The sequence below is a fragment of the Tachypleus tridentatus genome, chromosome 5 (assembly GCF_004210375.1).
Source record: "Tachypleus tridentatus isolate NWPU-2018 chromosome 5, ASM421037v1, whole genome shotgun sequence".
Lineage (NCBI taxonomy): Eukaryota > Metazoa > Arthropoda > Merostomata > Xiphosura > Limulidae > Tachypleus > Tachypleus tridentatus.
In genome coordinates, this window is record NC_134829.1 from 28,293,838 (window position 1) to 28,317,000 (window position 23,163).

The 23,163-nt window shown below is 35.9% G+C and overlaps 1 protein-coding gene across 8 annotated transcripts in view; it reads right to left on the reverse strand.

Moving 5' to 3' along the window:
* Positions 1-23,163, reverse strand: part of LOC143250810 (uncharacterized) — a 222,342-nt gene that overhangs the window by 30,986 nt on the left and 168,193 nt on the right. For all 8 annotated transcript variants that reach the window (XM_076501840.1, XM_076501838.1, XM_076501835.1 and 5 more), the window contains 5 exons: positions 22,444-22,642; positions 13,146-13,336; positions 10,286-10,579; positions 2,620-2,763; positions 1,422-1,680 (listed from right to left, as the gene is read on the reverse strand). In XM_076501840.1, the coding sequence (XP_076357955.1) occupies positions 1,422-1,680; positions 2,620-2,763; positions 10,286-10,579; positions 13,146-13,336; positions 22,444-22,642 (1,087 nt within the window). The remainder of the gene's footprint in view (positions 1-1,421; positions 1,681-2,619; positions 2,764-10,285; positions 10,580-13,145; positions 13,337-22,443; positions 22,643-23,163) is intronic.

Below are 23,163 nucleotides of genomic sequence, written 5' to 3' on the forward strand. Positions count from 1 at the left end.
AGAGGGGTGTGTAACGTTTCAGCGTACTGTTTAGTGATTGGTCCGCTGTGTAATATCGATTAATTAATTCGTCGAAATCCTTAACACTATTCAAATACTTAAATTAATTTAGTGTTATTATATGATGAAGCAAAATGGACTCAAAATCTCATAGATATTTCAGATATACTGTTTTCTTTTAATTGACGTTGTTTGCTAACGTGTAGGTGGAGCCACTTTATGTATAAGACCGTTAATTATTGTCAAAACTCATGTATTCTGCTTTTCCATTTTCATATTTCACCGCAAGTAATAATATGAAAAATACGTATGAAGTTCAGAACTAGACTAGTAAAAACGCACGTGGTTATTACTCATACGTAACAATTATAACTTTATTGTAAAAAACATATACTGTTCTGTTCTGTAACGTTTTACTGGAACATTAGAAACAAAACATTAGGAAATCAGTTATTTTCTACTCGAAATATCGCATTCTTCTAACTACCATGGAACATGAATTATTTTAAAGTCCAGTAAATGTGTAAATTATCAGATAAAAACTAGTCGCTAACCTTCAGCATTACTAGTAACCTTTGACTCATACTAGTGGCAAACTTCATAAACATAACTTGTTTTTGATATTAATTTTTACCCGCATTCTAACCTGTTCTAAGCTTATAACTCATATGGATAAGTAGCATTACCACTGTAGTCATGAACCCATGGACTTTCTTATGTACACTTTTTAAACTATTTATACACCAAACTGCTCAAGAGTCCATGATACAATGTTTCTAACAACACACAAACAATTAAATCAAAATACCGTCAATAATAAAGGTAAATTCATAAGCTGTTATTTGGTTCCCCTTTGCTTTAATTGTTTTGTTTTTGAATTTCGCACAAAGCTACTCGAGGGCTATCTGTGCTAGACGTCCCTAATTTAGTAGTGTAAGACTAGAGGGAAGGCAGCTAGTCATCACCACCCATCGCCAACTCTTGGGCTACTCTTTTACCAACGAATAGTGGGATTGACCGTCACATTTGTAACGCCACCCATGGTTGAAAGGGCGAGCATGTTTGGTGCGACCCCTTTGCTTTAACCCTATTTTTTCAGCTCTTTATACTTTGTGTTGTAAACAGGTAGAAACGTAGAATTCTCAATATGATGTAATATGTAAATTCCACCAGTAGTAAATGATATGAGAATAAAAAGAAACCGGTAATATGAACGTTAAAAACATTAACAGATAAAAAACTAGTACTGTTTTCTCTACATTTGACATAATTAACATTTTAAATGTTTAACTTATGCAAATCTTCTCCATTTTTTAAAAATATTATGCAACTTTGTTGTCTTACTTTTATTCTGGAAAAACAACACATTTTAGGCTTAGCATGGGATTCACCTTAAATTTTAAAAAGGAGGAAGCTCATACTTATCAAGGTCAGTTTGATGTTGTCCACAAAATCTAGCTTCAGGTCCATCAAGGTCACTCTGCAAAGAAATATAGTCGTAGGTACACTGGCCTTGCTCCTCCATGTCCAAGTGTCCGAATTGTAGGTAAATACGAGTCAAGGGTCCACCTTTGATAATAATTGTGTAGTGAAGGTTGTTGACGTAATGATTGGGGAAATTTACCGAAACTATGGTTCCACTTGTTCCTTCGAATGTTTTATTAAGATTTTCAGGAATAACTGTAGTAAAACGAAAATAAAAAGAAAGATCGATAGAATATATAGACATCAATTGAATGTCTATATTGGTTGTTTCTAAACTGTGTGTCACGATACCTATGGTTGTTAGTGATATCGCGAGAATTTCACCAAACAAAGAAAAGTTAAGAACAAAAACCGTTTCGTTCTAACCTAACTATAGAAAAGTGATATTTTAAATACTACTGTAATATAAGTTTTACATGACAACTTTTTTGGGAAGCATTCTTATAGAATATTTTGACTCACTGAAGTTGAAATTATAATGTTACTGCATTTAATGGACTGTTTTAATCACAAACACCAAAGCACTTCTACTAAAACTTAGTTTCCTTAAAAGTCTAACACAACTGGATGAAAAAGAATATAAAACGTCAGTGGAAAAAAAAAAAGGAACTCACTGGTAAACACTTTTAAAATGACTTCGAATGTTTAATTTAGTCTTCTTGTTGGAAAAGCAGTTGTGTTATACACCTACGATAGAGTGGACTGGTGGACACCAAAGAAGTACATCTGCTTTTTTACCAAGAAGATCCAGGGCAAACTTCCATCGAATACCGATCTCTAGATTTTATTATAAGCTACATTAGGAACTCAGAAAAACAAGTTTTCAGCTGAATAGTTTCATTAACCACAGCCGCCATATTAACGTAGCTACGCCCCTTAAATATGGTTACGTTACGTCCAGTTCACTTCATCACTAATAGTAGAATATACGCACACAAAGGAATCTGACACTAAATGTACAAGCTTTGACTAAACAGAAATTTCTTATTTAACCACGTTTACAGATGACCTACACTTGATTATTGTTTGGCATCATTTAATACAGGATATGAAATGACAATTTTGGTTATTTATAATTAAGAAATAAAACCAAGAAAAAATCACTATAAACTCTGTTCTTTACAAATTACATACCTACAGCTTTCTTCTTACAAATATACCTCCCAGGCTGATGACATTTGCTTGGGACCCAGTAGAGGTCGCCTACGTCATTCCTGCGTCGCCACTGAAGTGCCAGACATTCGGTACTTGTTTCGGATCGATTGTTTTTGGTTATCTCTAGAAGTATACGACAAAGAAGAGGAAGCACTCTTGGTCATCTTAGAATGTTCAGAAAAATTATCGATAAATAATAATTTCGTGATCGTACAAAAAGAATTGTATCCGTTTTTACATAAAAAGAATGTGTGTGTTTCGTATAGCAAAGCCACAAAGGGCTATCTGCTGAGCCCACCGAGGGGAATCGAACCCCTGATTTTAGCGTTGTAAATCCGGAGACATACCGCTGTACTAGCGGGGGACCATAAAAAGAAGATTATATGTTATCTAACCCTAGATTTTCAGTTCACATTTGGGGCTTGCGAATTAATTTCAACCTAAAGGTAAAAGAATCATAGCATTAATAAGAAGGAAGGATGGTTTACGTTGCACATGTGATTCAATGCAAAGTTTCTTTGTTCAAATGCAGAGCTGTACAATAAGCTATCTGCACTGTGCCAACCGCATGGATTGAACCCCGAATTGTTACCTTATTGCTCAGCCACTAGAAGAAGTTCGATACAAAGCCTAATATACTCTTCAAAACAAGAAACGCAAAAGGGATATTTTTTTATTTTAAAGAGAAATATATGTAATAACGTTACAAGCTCAGAGTATGTGATGTTACACGTGTTAAGGCAATGATTGTCAGACCAAAATGACAATAAAAGTTGTGCACTTTGAAAACGAAGGAAAACATCGGATTTTTCGCCAAAACGCATTCGTGTTCAATAAATTTGTTTGAGAGATCTGCAAGTGCAACATGTGCAAAATCCATATAAAAGTGACGGGTTCTCGGTTTCCATAGCTCAGTGTTAAACCACCGACACTCAATACAGTTACGCCAAGACTGACTGAAGCACAACGCAACAACGCCATTGGACGCTTGGAAGCAGGCGAATATCGATCAGACGTTGCAAGAGCTGTGAATGTTCACCCAAGCACCATCACAAGGCTATAGAATCGTCACCAACAACATGGATCAACTCGTGACTGTCCACGATCTGGCAGACCTCGTGTGACCACGCCCGCACAAGATCGCAACATCCGGTTACGTCACCTTTGAGATAAGACCACCACTGCGACATCTACTGCCTCAACCATACCAGGGCTGCGTAGGATTTCCGATCAGACCGTACGCAACCGTCTACGAGATGCAGGAATCCGACCTCGACGTCCAGTCAGAGGCGTCATCGTCACCCAGCAACATCGTCAAGCACGGCTGCAGTGGACTCGGGCACATCGGGTATGGCCTCATCGACGATGGAGGCATGTTTGGTTCAGCGATGAATCACGTTTTATGCTTCGTAGGCAGGATGGAAGGACCCGTGTTTACCGTCGCCGAGGTAAACGTTTTGCAGCAAACTGTGTGCAGGATATTGACAGATTTGCTGGTGGCAGCGTCATGATGTGGGCTGCCATCGCCTACAATGCCAGAACAGACCTTTTGAACATTCGAGGGAATCTTACGGCTCAACGATACGTCGACGAGATTCTTAAGCCCCATGTGCAACCCATCATTTTCAACATGACAACGCCCGTCCTCACACAGCCCGACTCACCACTGTCTTCTTAAGACACCACAACATCAACGTTCTTCCCTGACCCTCCAGATCATCAGATTTAAACCCCATCGAACATCTTTGGGACTAGTTGGACCGACGTCTGTGATGGCGACAACCACAACTGCAGACTCTACCTCAGCTTGCAGCAGCTTTGCAGGCTGAGTGGACAGCCATTCCACAGGATGTGATTCGTCATCTCATCGCTTCCATGGGCAGGAGATGCCAAGCAGTTATTGATGCTCACGGGGGGCATACTTGTTATTGACATTGAGTGACGTTAAACTTCAACTAATGAGCGTGGACTTTGCCTTTGCAGACTTTGGATGTTCAGCACTGAATGTGCAAAGTTTCACACATGTCATACAGATCTACCCGGAATAAACTTGTTAACAGTTTGTCTCAAATTTTGCCTTTTGCGTTTCTTTTTTTTGAAGAGTATATATTAGCAAACTTCCAAACATCTATACCACATTACTTACTAAACTTTACATTTCATCTCCAATCACTGAGCTCTTAAGCCTAAGAGGCCGTTACGAAGTTACTAGTTTCCAATATCATCCTGTCAGAGATGTTTGTTCAATGTAATATTGTCATATCATCCGAGCTTGTCATCATAAGTTGGTATTACGTAAATACAATTACGGTAGCAAGTATATGTGACGTTATATAAAAGGTAGTCTTTTAAATATATATAATTATCCCGCATAAAACCGACACAACCAGAAGGAAGTAAACTTATTCAGTCCATATTTTGCTAAAGAATAATTATGCTAACTAGTTCAGAGTACTCATTGTATAAAGGACAATATCAGATACTGTTCCCCTTCCTAATTAATAAATCCCAAATGACCTCATTAGATGTTAACTGCATACCCTTTGTGTAAAGTAATAATTAACCCATCTAACTGATTAATTGTTATGTTTTAAATTAAAATCCAAAAATATACAAAAAAAGAAAAAATGCGCCCGTTATTGGGCAAAAATAATAAAATAACATATCCCATGTACACTGCTGAATGTTTTTCAGTTACTGTAAAAAATATATGCTAATCAAATTTTTCCCAGTTTTCTTCATGTTTAGCTTACCCTTTTTTACATTACATTTTTATAGGGGTTATTCTTTTATAAAACTTGCTGATTGCTTGTTTTTCTTAACCAAAGGCTGCTGCTTTTAATGTGATGTAAGTGTTTAGATCTATTCAGAACAATAAGTAGCATTTCTGGTAATGTGGCAATACCCTAGATTTTTGACAAATCTTTGTGGAGTTAAATTCAAATCAATAATGAGGTTTCAAGAAAAACTCCATCAGACGTCAATGAGAAGATCTTTTTATAGAAATAGGCTTAGTACACATTAGGCCTATTTTACACTTATTATTACAGTGTTATTGTTTTTCGTTGCACGTGTTAATTAAACTCCTACTCAGCACTACTACTTTTTTATCAGTTTATGATTATTCAACTCTCTCAGTTCAGTTTTAATTTTAAACAGTACAAAAGTATTATGCAATTATTATAATTTTAACTAAGAAATCTTGTATGATATGACGTATTCTACCTTATGATCAATCTTACAAAACTACTGCAGCTATGTTCAAAATATTGCATCATTCTAGAATTATCCAATTTTGCATATTAAAGTTGTATGAAACCTACTGAATAATGCTCATTTTATAGGTTGCTAGGAAAACACAAAGAATAGCTCTTTGTATGACCAAGTGGTTAAGGCACTCGACTCGTAATCCGAGAGTCACGAGTTCGAATCCCCATCACACCAAACATACTCGCCCTTTCAGCCGTGGGTGCTTTATAATGTGACGTTGGTAAAAGAGTAGCCCAAGAGTTGGCGGTGGGTGGTGAAGACTAGTTGCCTTCCCTGTAGTCTTACACTGCTAAATTAGGGACGGGTAGCGCAGATAGCCCTCGTGTAGCTTTGCGCGAAATTCAAAACAAACAAACAAACTTTAAGACATGCTCAATTGGCCTCTAAATCCCAAACCTTACGAAGTCATGGAACCCTCTAATTTCTTTCCTTCCGTTACGAAACCCAACTTTTACCCCCCCCCTCAAAGTCTCACTAGAAGTCGCGTGTTCTCTCTTATTATACGCATATATACATAGACAAATTTATATACATGTGAATATATCTAATTTACTTTGCTTGTGTAATCAGCCTTATGGAGAATATTGAATATTAACTGACTCATGAATCTTAAAGATGCGTTTGAACCTTTATGGCTAACGCTTAGTAATTGGAGAAAAAAAAAAATCATCATCTGTTACTTTTGTGAAGAAATTCTAGTAACCTGTCGTGGAACCTGGGGGTTTTACGGAACACAGTTTGAAAATAATTGCGTCAGAAAATTATAGAAACCATCAAATACACTGCTATTATGACTTCATTTAGACTTTTGTGGAATTATTTTATAGTTTGTTTGTTAAAATATTGTCAAGTAAGAGATCTAATTTATGTTCGCATATTTTTTTAAAATTCTCCTAAACTTCGACGGTGATACAAACATTTTGACCATAACTGTGGGATTTAATACTCTGAGAATACTATTCGATATCACGTTATTACCTGCTTTTATATTAGTTTAATAAAATTCTGTAAATCTTGTAATTCTAATATTCTTGCTAACTGTCTACCGCGGAGGAATTGAAACACAGATTTTAGTTGGAACATTAAATGAAGTTACTTGATTATAAATTTGTATTTCATAACATTTAATCAACAACTTGTGCTTCGTTTAGTACCTGATTTGATTTTTATTATCGATACTATTTTTTCATGATTATTGTATAAAAGGTGTTTTTTTTTTCTCATAGCAAAGCCACATCGGGCTCTCGGCTATGTTCAGCGATTTGTTTGTTTGTTTGGGGAATCGATTTGTCACTTTATAACGCCCCCACGGCTGAAAGGGTGAGCATGTTTAGCGGCTGAAAGGGTGAGCATGTTTAGCGCGAAGCGGGCGCAAACCCGCGACCCTCGGATTACGAGTCGCACGCCTTACGCGCTTGGCCATGCCAGGCCACAAGAGGGGAATCGAACCCCCTGATTTAAGAGTTGTAAATCCGTAGTCTTACCGCTGTGCCAGCAGAGAACATTGTATAACGCACATGAATTATATCTTCTATGTTTATAAAGATTCGAAACAAAAGATTTCTTACTGTAGACGTTCTTTTTCTCTCAAAAAGAATTTGATACTGAAATCAAAAACTACTTCAACATCTGATAAAATTGGCCCACACAAAAAACTCTGTTATTAGTCGGACTAGATTGCGTGCTTTTTGTTCTAGATTAAAATCATCTGATGTACTGTATTTTTATCTTATCAAATACATTACGCATATAAACACACTTACACAACCTTTTCTTTGTGCGTATAAAAGTAAGGGCGAGTGGTTGAAGAAACACGATACAGATACAATAGAACTGACCATATATAGTGATGATTCAACGCATGGTGTGCCGGAGTTTAAAAGAATGGAAGCATTGGAGGGCCATAACACTTGTTTTTATATTTTTGTAATTTTCTTACAAACGAAATACTTGAATGTTAATATGCAATTCATGATGAGTGCACGAGCCAGATAAACGCGGTCGTCAGCTGAACCACTCTGATTTAGTAAGATGAGATTAGCAGAATTCGATATTTTATCTGAGCTCTAAGAAAACCACTGATTTGGAATGTACAAAAAAACAACAACAACAACAAAACGTTTAACTTAATCCATTTTAGGTTATGTTAACTATTTTATGGACAATGATTTCTGTGGTTATTAACCGCCCGTTTTGACACAAAATGGAACGTAGGTGTCAAAAATTGTGTTTTACTTAGAGTCTAAATGTTATTCTCTGTGAAAGTTTAAAATTCTGTGCACTTAAGAAGTATAACAGCACATCAAATGTGATCGAAACATTTTGAATATACCTAAAGAGCTAAGTTAGAACTCTTATATGAATTATTTTTTAAGGTTTCAAAAGGTCTGGCATGGCCTAGCGCGTTAAGGCGTGCACTTCGTAATCTGAGGGTCGCGGGTTCGCGCCCGAGTCGCGCCAAACATGCTCGCCCTCCCAGCCGTGGGGGCGTTATAATGTGACGGTCAATCCCACTATTCGTTGGTAAAAGAGTAGCCCAAGAGTTGGCGGTGGGTGGTGATGACTAGCTGCCTTCCCTCTATAGTCTTACACTGCTAAATTAGGGACGGCTAGCACAGATAGCCCTCGAATAGCTTTGTGCGAAATTCCAAAACAAACAAACAAACAGGTTTCAAAAATTAATTCTATAGTTTATTTGATGGAGTGACATAGAAACAAATTAAATACAATTTCATAAATTCTGTAAATCTAATAATTTAAATATGCTTGATAGCTATCTGCTGTGTCTACCGTGGAAGAATCAAACCCTGGATTTTAGTGTTATAAGTCAGTGGAGTCTAGTCACTAGTTCTTAATTTCGACAATTTTCAATTTTCCAAACTACGTTTCCGTGTAACTGTTTTATATCATTTTATAAGGCTATTTAATGCATGGCCAGGTGATTTAAGGCGTTCGACTCGTAATCTGGGGGTCGCGAGTTCGAATCTCCGTCACACCAAACATACTCGCCCTTTCAGCCGTGGGAGCGTTATAATGTTGCGGTCAATCCCACTATTCGTTGACAAAAAGAGTAGTTCAAGAGTTGGCGGTGAGTGATGATGACTAGCTGCCTTCCTTCTAGTCTTACATTGCTAAATTGGAGACGGCTAGCGCAGATAGCCCTCGACTTGCTTTGCGCGAAATTCCAAAAAAACAACAACAACATGAAAAGAAATTTGATGTATACTTTCATCTTATTAAAAAAAACAACTTATAATTTTCAATAAGTGTATTTGAATGAGAGCCCAAAACATGGTTGCAAATATTTATGAAAAAATTATTGATAATAGCTAATAATAAACATGAGACAGTTGATAAAGTTTTTCGCAAAGCGAAGTACACAATCTATATTGTTCCTGTCTTCTTCGCTGTGAAATATAAAATCTATGTCTTTCGCCAAGAAGTACACACTGTTGTTCAATTGATTGATTGTTTGTTTTGAATTAAGCACAGAGCTACACAACGGATTATCTGTGCTCTGCCCACCACGAGTATGGAGTTTGCAGACATTCCGCTGTGCCATTGGGGGGGGGGGGCTTATATTACGGGTTTTCTTTTTGTGAATGTCACATTCATCTCACTAGTTATAATCTGTCACGCAAACGATTATTATAATTTGTCCTATTATATTACTGCAGGGTCGTAGGAAGCGTAAAGGAATGTCAAGCCGTACCCTGGCCAATTTTTCACGGCATGTGTAATTATGTGTTATGATAAAACGTGCTTATTTCAATTCAATAAAATACGTTGTGTGTATGCAGTATTTGCCGTTAAAATGGCTCAAGATTCAATCTCTCTCTAGTAATGACAAGGTGGCAGTGACCAATCAAAAATTGTTTCCTAGGGCAATGTATTGGTTAGTTTTTTATCCAATCCAATCTACCCTACGTACGTGTAAATAGGAAAACATTACATTGTTCATGATCTTTTAAAACAGCTCTCCTACAACGGCTCAGCGGTAAACTTCGAGGCTCTTAAACCTAAATTCAATGCTCAATCCCCGTGATGTGTACAATATAGATAGATTGTTGCGAATATTTGCTCCTAAACAAACAAAATGATTTTTTTCCTACTGTTTTAAAATTTTTATTGTATGTAATAGTTACCCACAGAGAATTTTATCAACCTTCAAAAGCCAACTATCACTTATTTGAAATTATATTATCTTATTATTTAACTCAATATATTTAAAATCCAAGTTAATAGCGTATTAATCACTGATAGGCCTTTAAGACTACACCGAAGTTTTCTCTTAACAAGCAACAATTCGCTACACACTTAAAGTTATGTAAAATAATAGCATTCGGGAAGTAATAGAATTTAAATATTTTACTACCTGATTGGTTTATTTGCTGTCCATCAACCCAGTGCCACGTTTTGGTTCCAATTTCTTTGACTCCACCTACCCAGTACAACAGTCCAGACCTAATAGCTTCAGTGGATTGAATGAGATTATTCACAAAACGTTTTTCTTCGAGAGTAAAAATGGTGGCCAGCCTCGCTTCAGACTCAGCACAGATCTGACGCGCGGTGTGCCAACTAACTTCTGGATACGAAGCTAGTAGATAACACTGATTTCTGAATAGGTGAAATATCTTGCTGTCACACTGTGCTGCAGAAGACACGTTATCTAGAAATATATGTAGGACACTACTTTATGTGCAGCTTAATATGGAGACACAAATTAGATCAATACAAAGAAACTTGCGGACGACGAACGTTACGGACTGACAAAAAGTGGGGTCATGAACATACATTTTAAACATTTGAAACTCTTAGAAAAAAAAAGTTATTTATTATTATATTTCTTCCATTTTTTCCTGAATTTGAAATCATAAAATAGAAGGACCTTGCGAAATACCACCTTTTATCAGTATGCTCATGTTCACTGGCCAAGCGATATACAGAGTGAAATTGTTTAACTGAAAATATTAACTAAGTAAAACGGAAATAAATTTGGTTTCTCACTTAGTAACTAACAGAACTTCTACAAATCTGTTAGTTTTATAGATAAATTGACAACAGTATTTTCTATCGACTGAACACTTGGAGCGTAGTAAGACATGTAGTGACAAAAACATCCAGAGTACGGATATTCCCAGCTGTGACTCAAGGAAATGTATTTAAGTTTGTTAGTTAAACGTTTTAAAGATTTTCTGTTTAATGAAGAGTGTGCTTGCACTCTATGTGTAAGGATGGCACGAACGCCCGTATTAAAGCAATACAAAAGTCATCAGGATTTTCTTCTTTATAAGTCATCAGAAGCTGTATATGAAGAACTACCTAGCACAGTCACTCTATCTCCGGTATATATGCCGCTTTTCAGCTATCTAGAGCGTCCCAAAGTCGAAAACTGGCGAACAGCTAAATCCAAGATTTCTTACGTTTGTTCATCATCTTTCTTAAAAAAACCTAGCGCTTATCCAGGTTTAACAGCAACACTAATTTTATCATAATTTGATAGAGCGAAAGAGTTTTCACGATATTTGATTACCTATTTTATTACTATTATTACAAAAAACATTTATGAAGCTTTAAAATACACTATAATTGACACCATCTTACAAAAAAGTGAACAAGTAATAGGAAAAACATTATAACTAAATAAAAAAAAACTATGTGGGATTGGCTACTTAACTCGCAAATAGAAACTAAACAAGATAGTAATGGGCGTGGACATATTATTTGATCCAGCTAATGTTCAGATCTAAGCCTATTTGAATTTACATGGAGAATAAAAGTGCTACATTACTGGCTTTCTCATTAGCAAGACAAATAGAACCAGAATTTCCAGTGGTAAAATGTTATTCTATTGTGAAATAGTCATAAAAGTAGCACTGTAAAGTTAACTAAACGAAGGGTGTAATGATAAATGTTAAGAATCTACTAAAATATGAAGCTTTAGGTAGATAAAGTGTGAAAGTCAATAATGTCCAGCTAATGATCACACAGCAGAATCAAGTGATATACTCATCTCCAGCCCTGTTTTGTTTGGTTCCTTTTTTTTCAAATTTAGTCGCCAACCCCACACAGGTTTTTATCAAGCGATACTTTTTCCTAATACTTCTAAATTAAAGAAGCATTTATTAAAGCGCATTCCAAATAATACTATCTTGTTTGCTTGTTTCTTTCTTTTGGAACAAAGCCACATTACGATATCTGCTGTATCTACCGTGGGAAATCGAACCCTGTTTATAGAGTTGTAAGTCTTTATATTTATGCCCCACTGAGGAATGGTAATAGTGTCATATAAAATTTTAGAAACAAATAGATTAGTGTTGGTGGGTCTTTATATGCTCCAGCTACAGTGCGAAAGAGACATTAAAACAACATATATAATATGGTTTTGCTTAGAAACGTATTGTACAGATAGAATAACACTAAAACAATTTTGGAGAACCACTAACTAATCAGGGGTCACACTAAAACTATTTTGGAGAACCACTAACTAATCAGGGGTCACACTAAAACTATTTTGAAGAACCACTAACTAATCAGGGGTCACATTAAAACTATTTTGGAGAACCACTAACTAATCAGGGGTTTCTATAGTGAAACGAACTTTATAGTGAGGAGTTTTCTTTAAATATCATATAATTCAATGCAGGAATTTTGTTCGGATCACTTTATCATTCTGACTAGAACTCTATAAGAAACTCATAAAACATCTGCTGAAAAGACATTTAAGGATTTTTTTTTTTTTTTACAGATAACAGTTACAAATTTAAACTACTAAATCAAACCATTTACTTTCTCAGTGAATATAGGGTTCAAATGTATATAATCTCGTTAACAGTTATCTTTTAAGGTTTCAATGGATAATAATTATAGTTTGTACGAAGTTAAATGGACCTAAAGTGGTGCAAGAACAAAACTAATATATATATACATTACTTGGTAGAGTAGACAGCGAATAGTGAAGCTAATGAAAGGTTAACAAATTATCGCAACTTCGATATCTTTCTTTAATTTATCTAACTTAGGAAAATTTGCAAATTAAAAATTAGGATATAATACTGATAATTTTGAAAAGATCATCACGCTTCCGCTAATACTTGTACTTAATACAGACACACATAGGGCAGAATAAACATAGTTTTTAAAAACTATCACACTAAATATTTTAAGGTTTTATTTTAATTCTTTAATAGCTATTTATTTGTCTGTCTGTCTATTTACTTTATTATAATTCTTACCATTCCAAAGACGAACCTCAGCTCGAAATCCTCTGTTTGAGTAAGAGAAATCAGAGAGGAATTTTAACTTCAGGTGATTGGTAGAGCTTAAGTGACGTAGTAACTTTAACTTCTGTCTATAGTCTCCACAGTGTCGTGACACTGCTTCAACGTCATCGCCATCTTGGATTTCCAGGTAATCATAGTAACAACTGTAATAAAGTATGAACATTTTATTTATTAACTTCTTCTAGTTATGACCATGTGCAAAACATATATCAGTACCGATTTCGACCTGGTTTATTGTTTGTTTGTTTTTGATTGGTTTATTTTGTTTGTTTTGAATTTCGCGCAAAGCTACTCGATGGCTATCTGCGCTAGGCATCCCTAATACAGCAGTGTAAGACTAAAGGAAAGGCAGCTAGTCACCACCACCCACCGCTAACACTTGGACTGCTCTTTTACCAACGAATAGTGGGATTAATCGTCACATTATAACTCCCCCACGGCTGAAAGGGCGAGCATGTTTGGTGTGACAGGGATTCGAACCCGCGACTCTCAGATTACAAGTCGAGTGCCTTAACCACCTGGCCAAGCTGGGCCGTCGACCTGGTTTAAATGAAATAGAGATGAAAACTAATTATAATACTAGAGAGATTTTTGAATATTTTCTTCATGTGGTTTTCAACACAGAGCTGTTTCATTGTTGTTGGTTCAAAGCTGTTCAATAGGCTGTCTATATTGAACCGAGAGAAGGAATTGAATCCCGAAGTTTAGCGTTGTAATCCCTCAATCATATGATAGAGCTATCGTTATAACAACGGCAACAACAAATTCATAAAAATTTAAATAAGCACGTTACTAAATATTGTTATTATAACTGATATCAGTGGTTTGTTTGTTAGTTTTCAATTTCGGGCAAAGTTGCCATACATCTATAAGCGCTAGCCGCCTATAATTTAGAAATGATAGATTAGAGGGAAGGTAGTAAGCCAACGGCATCCACTCGCCACCAACTCTTGGACTACACTTTTACCTACGAATAATGGGATTAATCGTCACATAACAACACCCCTCAGCTAAAAGGGTGAACACGTTCGGCGTCGAAGATATGGACCTACAATTCGCAGACTACGAATCGATCGCCACTAACCACGATCTTATATCTCGTCGCTATAGTAATACCTATAATGTCATTCTACATTGTTATTCTTAATGTAAAACAGAACTTACCATAACTCGAATGTAAGTTAACTATATTAATGTAAAATAAAAAATAAGGATCTGGTCGTTGTTGTCATGGTGATGCTCGGATAAGCCACTGTAAAAACAAGAAGTATGAATGTTTGCTGTAATCAAAAGTGGCGCCTTTGTTGTGATGACGAACCACAGTAGTATCACCACAGTGGCATCGAGCTGTTCTCTTCGTTTTCATATCACCTCATAATAAGGATAGATTGGACTTTCAAAAGCAATCGGGGTTCTTTTGATATCACTTACGTTTGGGCAAATGACGAATTAAGATTAGATTCGTGCATTGATATATTGAAATTAATATTGTTTATTCAACGTTTACTTATAGTTCTAACTATTCTGTATATATATATATCAACCAAAATGTGCCAAAAAGTCACCAGGGGAAAGAGGATCGCACAACCAGCACCAAAGAAATGATTACCACATTAGTATAAAGAACGTTGTCCAATGACTATAGTAATGCTAATGAGTAAAACTAACCTTAAAAATCTTTAAAAAGAAGAGTTTTTACTGCAGTGATTTCTTTTTAAAGATTTTTAAGGTTAGTTTTACTCATTAGCATTACTATAGTCATTGGACAACGTTATTTATACTAATGTGGTCATCATTTCTTTGGTGCTGGCTGTGCGATCCTCTTTCCCCTGGTGATTTTTTGGCACATTTTGGTTGATATATATATATACAGAATAGTTAGAACTATAAGTAAACGTTGAATAAACAATATTAATTTCAATATATCAATGCACGAATAGAGATTATTGATAACTTTTAGAAATAAACTTTAATATGATAATCCTCATTCGTTCTACATTGGTATCTGCACACAGTTGTTGTAACACGAAGTTTTAACAAGAAGAAGAAATGTTTTAAAATATCGGGAGCATTTTGAAGGAAGTAATAAAGGTTTTCGATATATTGCTAAATTGGAGACAAGCACTTTAGGATACGTTAACGATTCTATTCCTACAAAAGCTTATATCGATTTCTGTTGAGATAACGAGCAGATAATATCAGAACTTCATCTTGCCTTCATATACGAAAGCGTACGATCTGGACATAAACTGAAATACGTTATATAACCTGTGAAAAATTCCTTACATCGGATGCAAACAGACAAATGAATACATCACTTTAATACACTAAATAAACGGAAGAAATTAAATATCGAGCTTTAGGTGTAATAACGAACTCGAAGAATTAGATTCCTTTCAATGGATGAAATGGTAATATAAAATATTCTGAATAGAAGAAATGATACACTCTTCTTAATTAATGAAGTGACAATAAACGATGTTCTTAGTGGCTGAAATAATCATATATACTATTTTAATGTCTGAAATGATAATATACACTCTTGTCTTCTTAATAGATGAATTGGTAATATAAACTCTCTCAGTGGTTGAAATGGCAATGTAAGCTCTTCTTAAATGATAAAATGGTAACATACTTTCTTCTTAATGAATGAACTTGTAATATATACTCTTCTTAATGGATAAACGTGTAGTGCATTCTCTTCTTAGTAGATGAAACTGTAGTATATACTCTCATTAATAGACGAATTGAAATATATATTACTTATTACTTTGGCCATTAATAGACGAATTGTAATATATATTCTTATTACAATTCTTAATATACACTATTTTCAGTAACTCTTTTTAGGTTTGTCTTTAATCTAATCAGCTTTATATCTAAAACTATTTCTTGTTTTTGGAACGTGGTTTGGTAAGCTCAAAAACAACAAGAACAAAAAACACTCTGGTATACGTGAATTAGGCTTACTTTACCTCTTTTCTACGTGAGCCCAACACATGACCCACTGATGATAGTGCTAAGCGGCGAATTGAAAGTTCCAGAAATCGAGACAAGATGTCGCTGAACACACTCTCAGAACTTTCAATTATTGGGGCGTTATAAAAGTGGAAGTCAATCTCCTTCTTCTGTGGCACTCATTCTTATGGCTGGCTGCCACCTCTACATTCTTGTAAGCAATGCAAAATTAGGAATGGGTTAAACCTGAATTCTCAGTCACTTAACTGGCCATTTTGCCTGCACGCGCATGAAATTTGCTTAGGTCGAAAATTCCAATTTGAATTGTATTGTAAATTGTAAAAAGTGACTACACAACTATTTTTATTGCTATTTAGATCCATAGTTTTATTATTTAGTATGAATGTTGTTTCTTGTACAACAACGTTTATCTACAACCATTTTTCATTAATAATTATGGTTTTCAAGACTGAAGGCTTGCGAAAAAATTATAAATTAATAGGCGTAATGTAATATTCATGAAAAACAATCACGCTAGTTAATTTTTTTTTACATTTCTTTTAATTCTCAGTTATGGATTTTACATCAAACAAGAAAGATGTGCAAAACTCGTATTGTTGATCATGAAAAATATTCACGATTTTTAGGCTATTCTTCCATAAAGTTAAGTAATAAATTATATCTGTTCTACAGAAGAGGATGCAATACATGCACTCAACGGTCACTTTATTAGGCACACCTGCTCCTCAATGCAAATAGCCGAACAGCGAATCATGTGGCTGCAATTCAGTATATAAAGCATGCAGACGTGGTCAAAATGTTCAGTTGTTGTTCGACCGAATATTAGAATGGAAAGATGTGTGATTTACGCGAGTTTGACCGTGGAACGATTGTTAGCATCAGATGTGGTGGCTCCAGCATTTAAAAAGCTACTGACCTCCTCGTATTTTCATACACTACAGTCTCTAGAGTTTAAAAAGAATGGTGCGAAAAACAAAACAAAAAACATCCAGTAAGCGGAAATTCTGTGGGTGAAAACGCCTTGTTAATGATAGACCCCAATTATTGGGGTGTTATAAAAGTGGAAGTCAATATGCTTCTCCTGAGGCGCTCATTCTTATGACTGGCTACCTCCCCTACATTCTTGTAAGCAATGAAAAATTAGGAATGGGTTAAGCCTGAATGCCAAGTCACTTAACTGGCCACACTGACAGGAAGGCCAAAATACTCAAATAACCACTCTTTACAACAGTAGTGTGCAAAAGGGCATCTCTGAATGCGCAACGCGTCGAACCTTGAAATAAATGGGCTACAGCAGTAGAAGACCACACCGGGTTCCACTTCTGTCAGCTAAGAGCAGAAAAATGAGACTACAGTGGGCACGATTGAAGATTGGAGAAACGTCGCCTGGTCTGAAGAATTTCAATTTCATCTGCGACATGCAGATGGTATGGTAAGAATTTGGCATTAACAGCATGAATTCATGAATCCACCCTGTCTTGTGTCGACCGTACAGGCTGATGGTGTTGGTATAACAGTGTGGGAAATGTTTTCGTGGCACACATTAGGCCCCTCAATACCAACTGAACATCAGCTGAATGCTACAGCGTATCTGAGCATTGATGCTGATCATGTGCATCCCTTTATAGCCACAGTCTACCCGTTTTCCAATGATTACTTCCAGCAGGATAATGCGCCATGTTACAAAGCAGGCATCATTTTAAGCTGGTTCCACGAACATGACAGTGACTTCAGTATACTCCAATGGCGTGCAGTCCAACTATCTCAATCCAATAGAGCACCTTTGGGATGAGGTGGAACGGGAGGTTCGCAGCACGAATATGTGGACGACAAATCTGCATGAGCTGCTTGATGCTACTGAGTTAGCATGGATCAAAATCCCTAAGGAATGTTTCCAGCACCTTGTTGAATCCATGTTGCAAAGAAATCAAGCTTTTCTGGAGGCAATAAGGGGTCCTATCCGGTACTAGATAGGTGTACCTAACAAAGTGGCCACTGAGTGTCTAAAATAGAGATATGAAACCGTAACCACAACATAACAGAAAAAAACCAGTGTGATGTGGATCTGATTACAAACATAAAAACCATTATCTATTTTGTTAAATCATGTAACCATTGTACTTTTAACAGAGTCGCTGTACATAGATAGATAGATGTAATTACTTTTTGTTTAAAATACTCAGATGAGAAAGCAAAATTACTTTCGCGATTTTCAGTAATAGCACTACACTTAGCTCCATAAATATTCTATTAAAGTTTCAATCTCTAACAAAGTTAAACCATATCCTTTAGATTCAAGTGATTTTCAGTGAGCCGATTATTAGAAATTTTATCAACTATTTCCTCAAACATGTTTAAAACTCTGTTTGATTAAACCAATTTGATTCAGTTCACATAATGAAAGAAAGACTGATACAGACACATTCATATCTGTTACTACAGCTAGTGCAGTTTTATATAACTGTTTCTTAGGTTGTTAACCTGAGAATTCATAGTCCTCATCCTTTTTCCGCTAAAACTAACTTTGCACCTTGGAGTTGTGGTGAATGCGCAATAAAAGTGACGTTCAAAACTAACTATCTGATCAAACAAGAGTTTACGATGGGTCCTGCCTTCTCTCTGGTGTATCAGTTTTTAAAGTATACTAAACAATAACAGTTAAAGACAACCTGACTTAGGTTAATCAATAGTTCAAACAGAGTCCTCCTTTAAACACACCATAGTTCTAATTTGTTTAGTTGAAGAGTACAAAAACTTTTACCAGTCATTGGTCACCCGAATACTGCTCAGAACTTGTTGTTGTTGTTTTGAATTAAGCACAAAGCTACACAAGGGACTATCTGTGCTCTGCCCACCACGGATATCGAAACCCGGTTTTTTCCGTTATAAGTCCACAGACATACCGCTGAGCCACTGGGGGGCCTGCTCAGAACTATTGTAAACCCAACAGTAGGTATCTCTCTCATAAGACACCCATCCATTATACGCGTGCAATAAAAACTAGTTTGTAAAGAAGGATAGGAAACTATGTTTCTCTTTATTTTCCTGGGCCCGGCATGGCCAAGCGTTTTAAGGCGTTCGACTCGTAATCCGAGTGTCGCGGGTTCGAATCATGGTCGTACCAAACTTGCCCGCCCTTTCAGCTGTGGGGGCGTTATAAAGTGACGGTCAATTCCACTATTTGTTGGTAAAAGAGTAGCCCAAGAGTTAGCGGTCGGTGGTGATGACTAGCTGTCTTCCCTCTAGTCTTACACTGCTAAATTAGGGACGGCTAGAGCAGATAGCCCTCGAGTAGATTTGATCGAAATTCAAAAACTAACAAACAAACTTTATTTTAATAAACATAACAACAAAAACGCAATAAAATATAGAAAGGCATTAATATTGAAGAGAAAGAAATGTTATTTTTAAGAATTCTAACAACGTAGTTCATTTTAATGCTAGGGATACACAACACTAGAAGTTTTTCATCACTTAGATGTGAAATTAGACGTGGAGGGGGTCCAAACCATCTTCCCATGTAATTCGTTTAGGCATGATTAAAGTAAATTAATCTATGAAAATGTGTAAGGAGTTTATTTTCTTAGAGCAAAACCACATCAGGCTATCTGCTGGGCCCACTGAGGGGAATCGAACCCCTGAATTTAGCGTTGTAAATCCGGTGACATACCGCTGAACCAGCGGGGGTCACAACGTGTAAGAAACAGATACTAAACACACACATACTGACATTTATTTATATAGATGAATACATAAGATTAAGTACAATTTTCATTTCATATTCACATTTGTTCAGATATCTGATTTAGTGTAGAGTAATGTCTTTATTTCTACTTTAAAGTAAAGTGCCGTAGTACTTAACTCTAACGCCACGTTTGTTTTGTTTGCTTGTTTTCGAATTTCGAGCAAAGCTGCACGAGGGCTATCTGCTGAATTTAATAACTTCATTGGCTCGGCATGGCTTGGTGGTTAGGCAGCTCGACTCATAATCTGAGAGTCGCGGGTTCGAATCCCCGGTCACACCAAACATGCACGTCCTTTCAGCCTTGGGAGCATTATAAGTTAACTATCAATTCCACTATTCGTTGGTAAAAGAATAACTCAAGAGTTTCCACCGCCTAATTTCACAGTGAAAGACCAGAGGAGAAGCCACTAGCGCAGATAGCCCTCGTGTAACTTTGCTGGAAATTCAGAACAAACAAGCAACTTCAGTTAAATCATTGTCCTTGCTTGGAATATTTAAATGTTATCCACGGAAAATCCAGTGCCGGGTTTAAACATTGTAAGTCCGTAGACTTACTGCTGTCCAACAAACAGAATCGAGAAGGTCATATGTCACGTGTAAACAGCGCATTATCTAACATAGTGGCTCAAAATAACGTGGATACTAGTGGGTGGCAATGGTGTACATTATATCCGAAGACTATAGCGGATTCATACATTATTAGTGTATGGTAAGTCGACCCTAAAATAAAATGCATTTCACCCTTTACCATTCATTGTAAATCAACCGAGAGTTGTTAAAAATTCATGAATTTTAAATTTGTTTATTTTACGACTTTTTAGACTACCTATAAATACTCTTTGTTTACACTGAACAAACTAAAATTTTCTTAAATACTAACTTTACAACCACAAAAGATTCAAAGTACTTACGTTAGTTCAAAGTTGTTCAAAACAAAAAGTCTCGCGTTCATCATATTCGTGAACTTCTGCCAGTGTGCTTACTTTAGTTGGTAGCTCGTCATAGTTCTAGGAACACATGAGTGAAACCAAAGAATAATATGTAATAGCGTGCTAACCACACTACCTATATTAGGGTTCATCAGGCCGGCTGGAATACGACAGTCTCTAAAAGTGACTCTTTTACCTCAATTTCTCTATTTGAGCTACTTTTATGGGGAAAATACCATAGATTACTGAAAGACATGAAAAAGTTAATTAGAAAGTTCACTTTTTAACGCAACTGTTACGGGATTGTTCCTCTCTACAACATTAAACTGAGCAGCACCGGAGTGCATTTACGTCTTGATAGCCTATATTGTTATCCAGCCTATGACAGTGAACATTAGCATAATAACTATAAACCTACAGACAATTATACTATTCCCAGTAGCAGTATGATAACATATTCTTGGCTTCAACGACAGAAGGTCCAAACACTTTAACAGTGATAATAAGTGACTCAGCGTATGCTTTTTACGTGATGCTTTCCAATGACGTAGCTGTGAGTACAGGTTTGAATGTTACCTCCAAAACGGTATAATGCACAACGGCTCAAAATGACTTCAATGGACGTGTAGCTACACGCATACAATAAACTATTGCTTGTGAGAGACAACAATATAAAACACTACATGACTTATCACGTAATAACAAGAAGCAGGAGAAAGAAGAACAAGAAATTCAAACTTTTTGTTTTAATATTTACAGTAATTCTCAGAACTTGTGGCTCAGCCATTACATAGATATTGTTATAAAAGGAAATACTGTATAGTATTGTAAACTTCTGATAACCCATTGAAGACATATTTGCAATACCATTTCGATGAACAAACTGAGCCATAGGAAGTGCACACGCCTGCTTTATATGTGTTTGTTTAATGACAGTTAATACACTGACAGTTAAATCAATACATTCCATTACTTCGGTCTCTAAGACATAATGAGTGACAGAATAGCATTATTCGTTGTTTGTGCTTTACGTTATATTCATTTGAAACACACCTTGGCTTAATAGAATTTATCCAGAAGATTTATCCAGTTCTCCGCATCATGCATATCAGTCGAATAAAACCCAGTTTTCATCAGTTGTATCCCTTAAGTACACGTTGTTCGTGTCGTGTTTGGAGAGGCAAGGATGTGTCCTCTATTTACGTTTCGCTGAAAACAGCACCAATTCAGGCCACTAAAGTTATTAGTCTTTAATGGATAAAACAATGCACCATCCCTAATGTACTTACATCTAGTGACGTGTGCATTCCATTACACCTTTCTACTCTCCAACACGTTTCTGAAGTCTAGAGTTTAAAATTACCATAAACTAACGTCTCTCTCTATATATTAGTCTCTGCGTGTATAAATTCTGTACTAAACAGCGGTTCATTACATAACAAAACAGTTAGTATTGTTTTTTCTATACCTGTTGCGTTTAAGAGCAAAACTCTGGAACGTATTTCTAGGTTTCTTCTAGAAATTCATGAAATGTACTTAAGTTCAAAAATTAATTAGTTAAAAAATAAACCTGGTTAAGAAAATAAAACTGGCTCACCTCTCATGATCCTCCAGTAAAAAATCAGTAAATTCCAAATTTATCTTCTTTAGATTAGGAGCACGAATCTCGTAATAGCACTCTGTCAGGTCTGGGTAGTTTTCTGGGTACCCAGGGCTGCTAATGACATCATAAGGGTGGTTATCGTCAAGAAAGAAAGTCTCATTGCATTCTATTGCATTGAAGGTTTCAATGTGAACTACGATAAAAAAATACGATTTTTAAAAAATGTAATAATTTAGTTTCAAAACAGATTTATCGTACAAGCAAAATTTTTCAATTAAATTTTAGTTATTCTTTAAAAGTTATTTTAGAAGGAAGAATGAGGCTTTTCGTGGAAAGATTTGTTCACGAGTTACGTTACCATAAGCCGTTCGTTTTATAACAACTTACCTGGAAAGGCCTAATGGAGATCTATAATAGCAGATCAAAAATAAAATAACCTCGTGAACCAAACACTTTAAACCTTTTAAGAACAAACAAGCATTTGAGACAATAAGGTTATTTTCACAGTGTGACCCAGTAATTTGTTACCAGTGTCAGTAAGGTGCATGGTAGCCTAGGTTCGTTTTACAGTATGACCCAGTAGAATGTTACCACCATAATAAGACGTTATTTAAACAAATTGTATTTATGACCATTTATCTATACGCCTGTGACATTATGGTGAGATACACTGTACATTTTGAATATATAATTACATACATCTAATAGTGAATC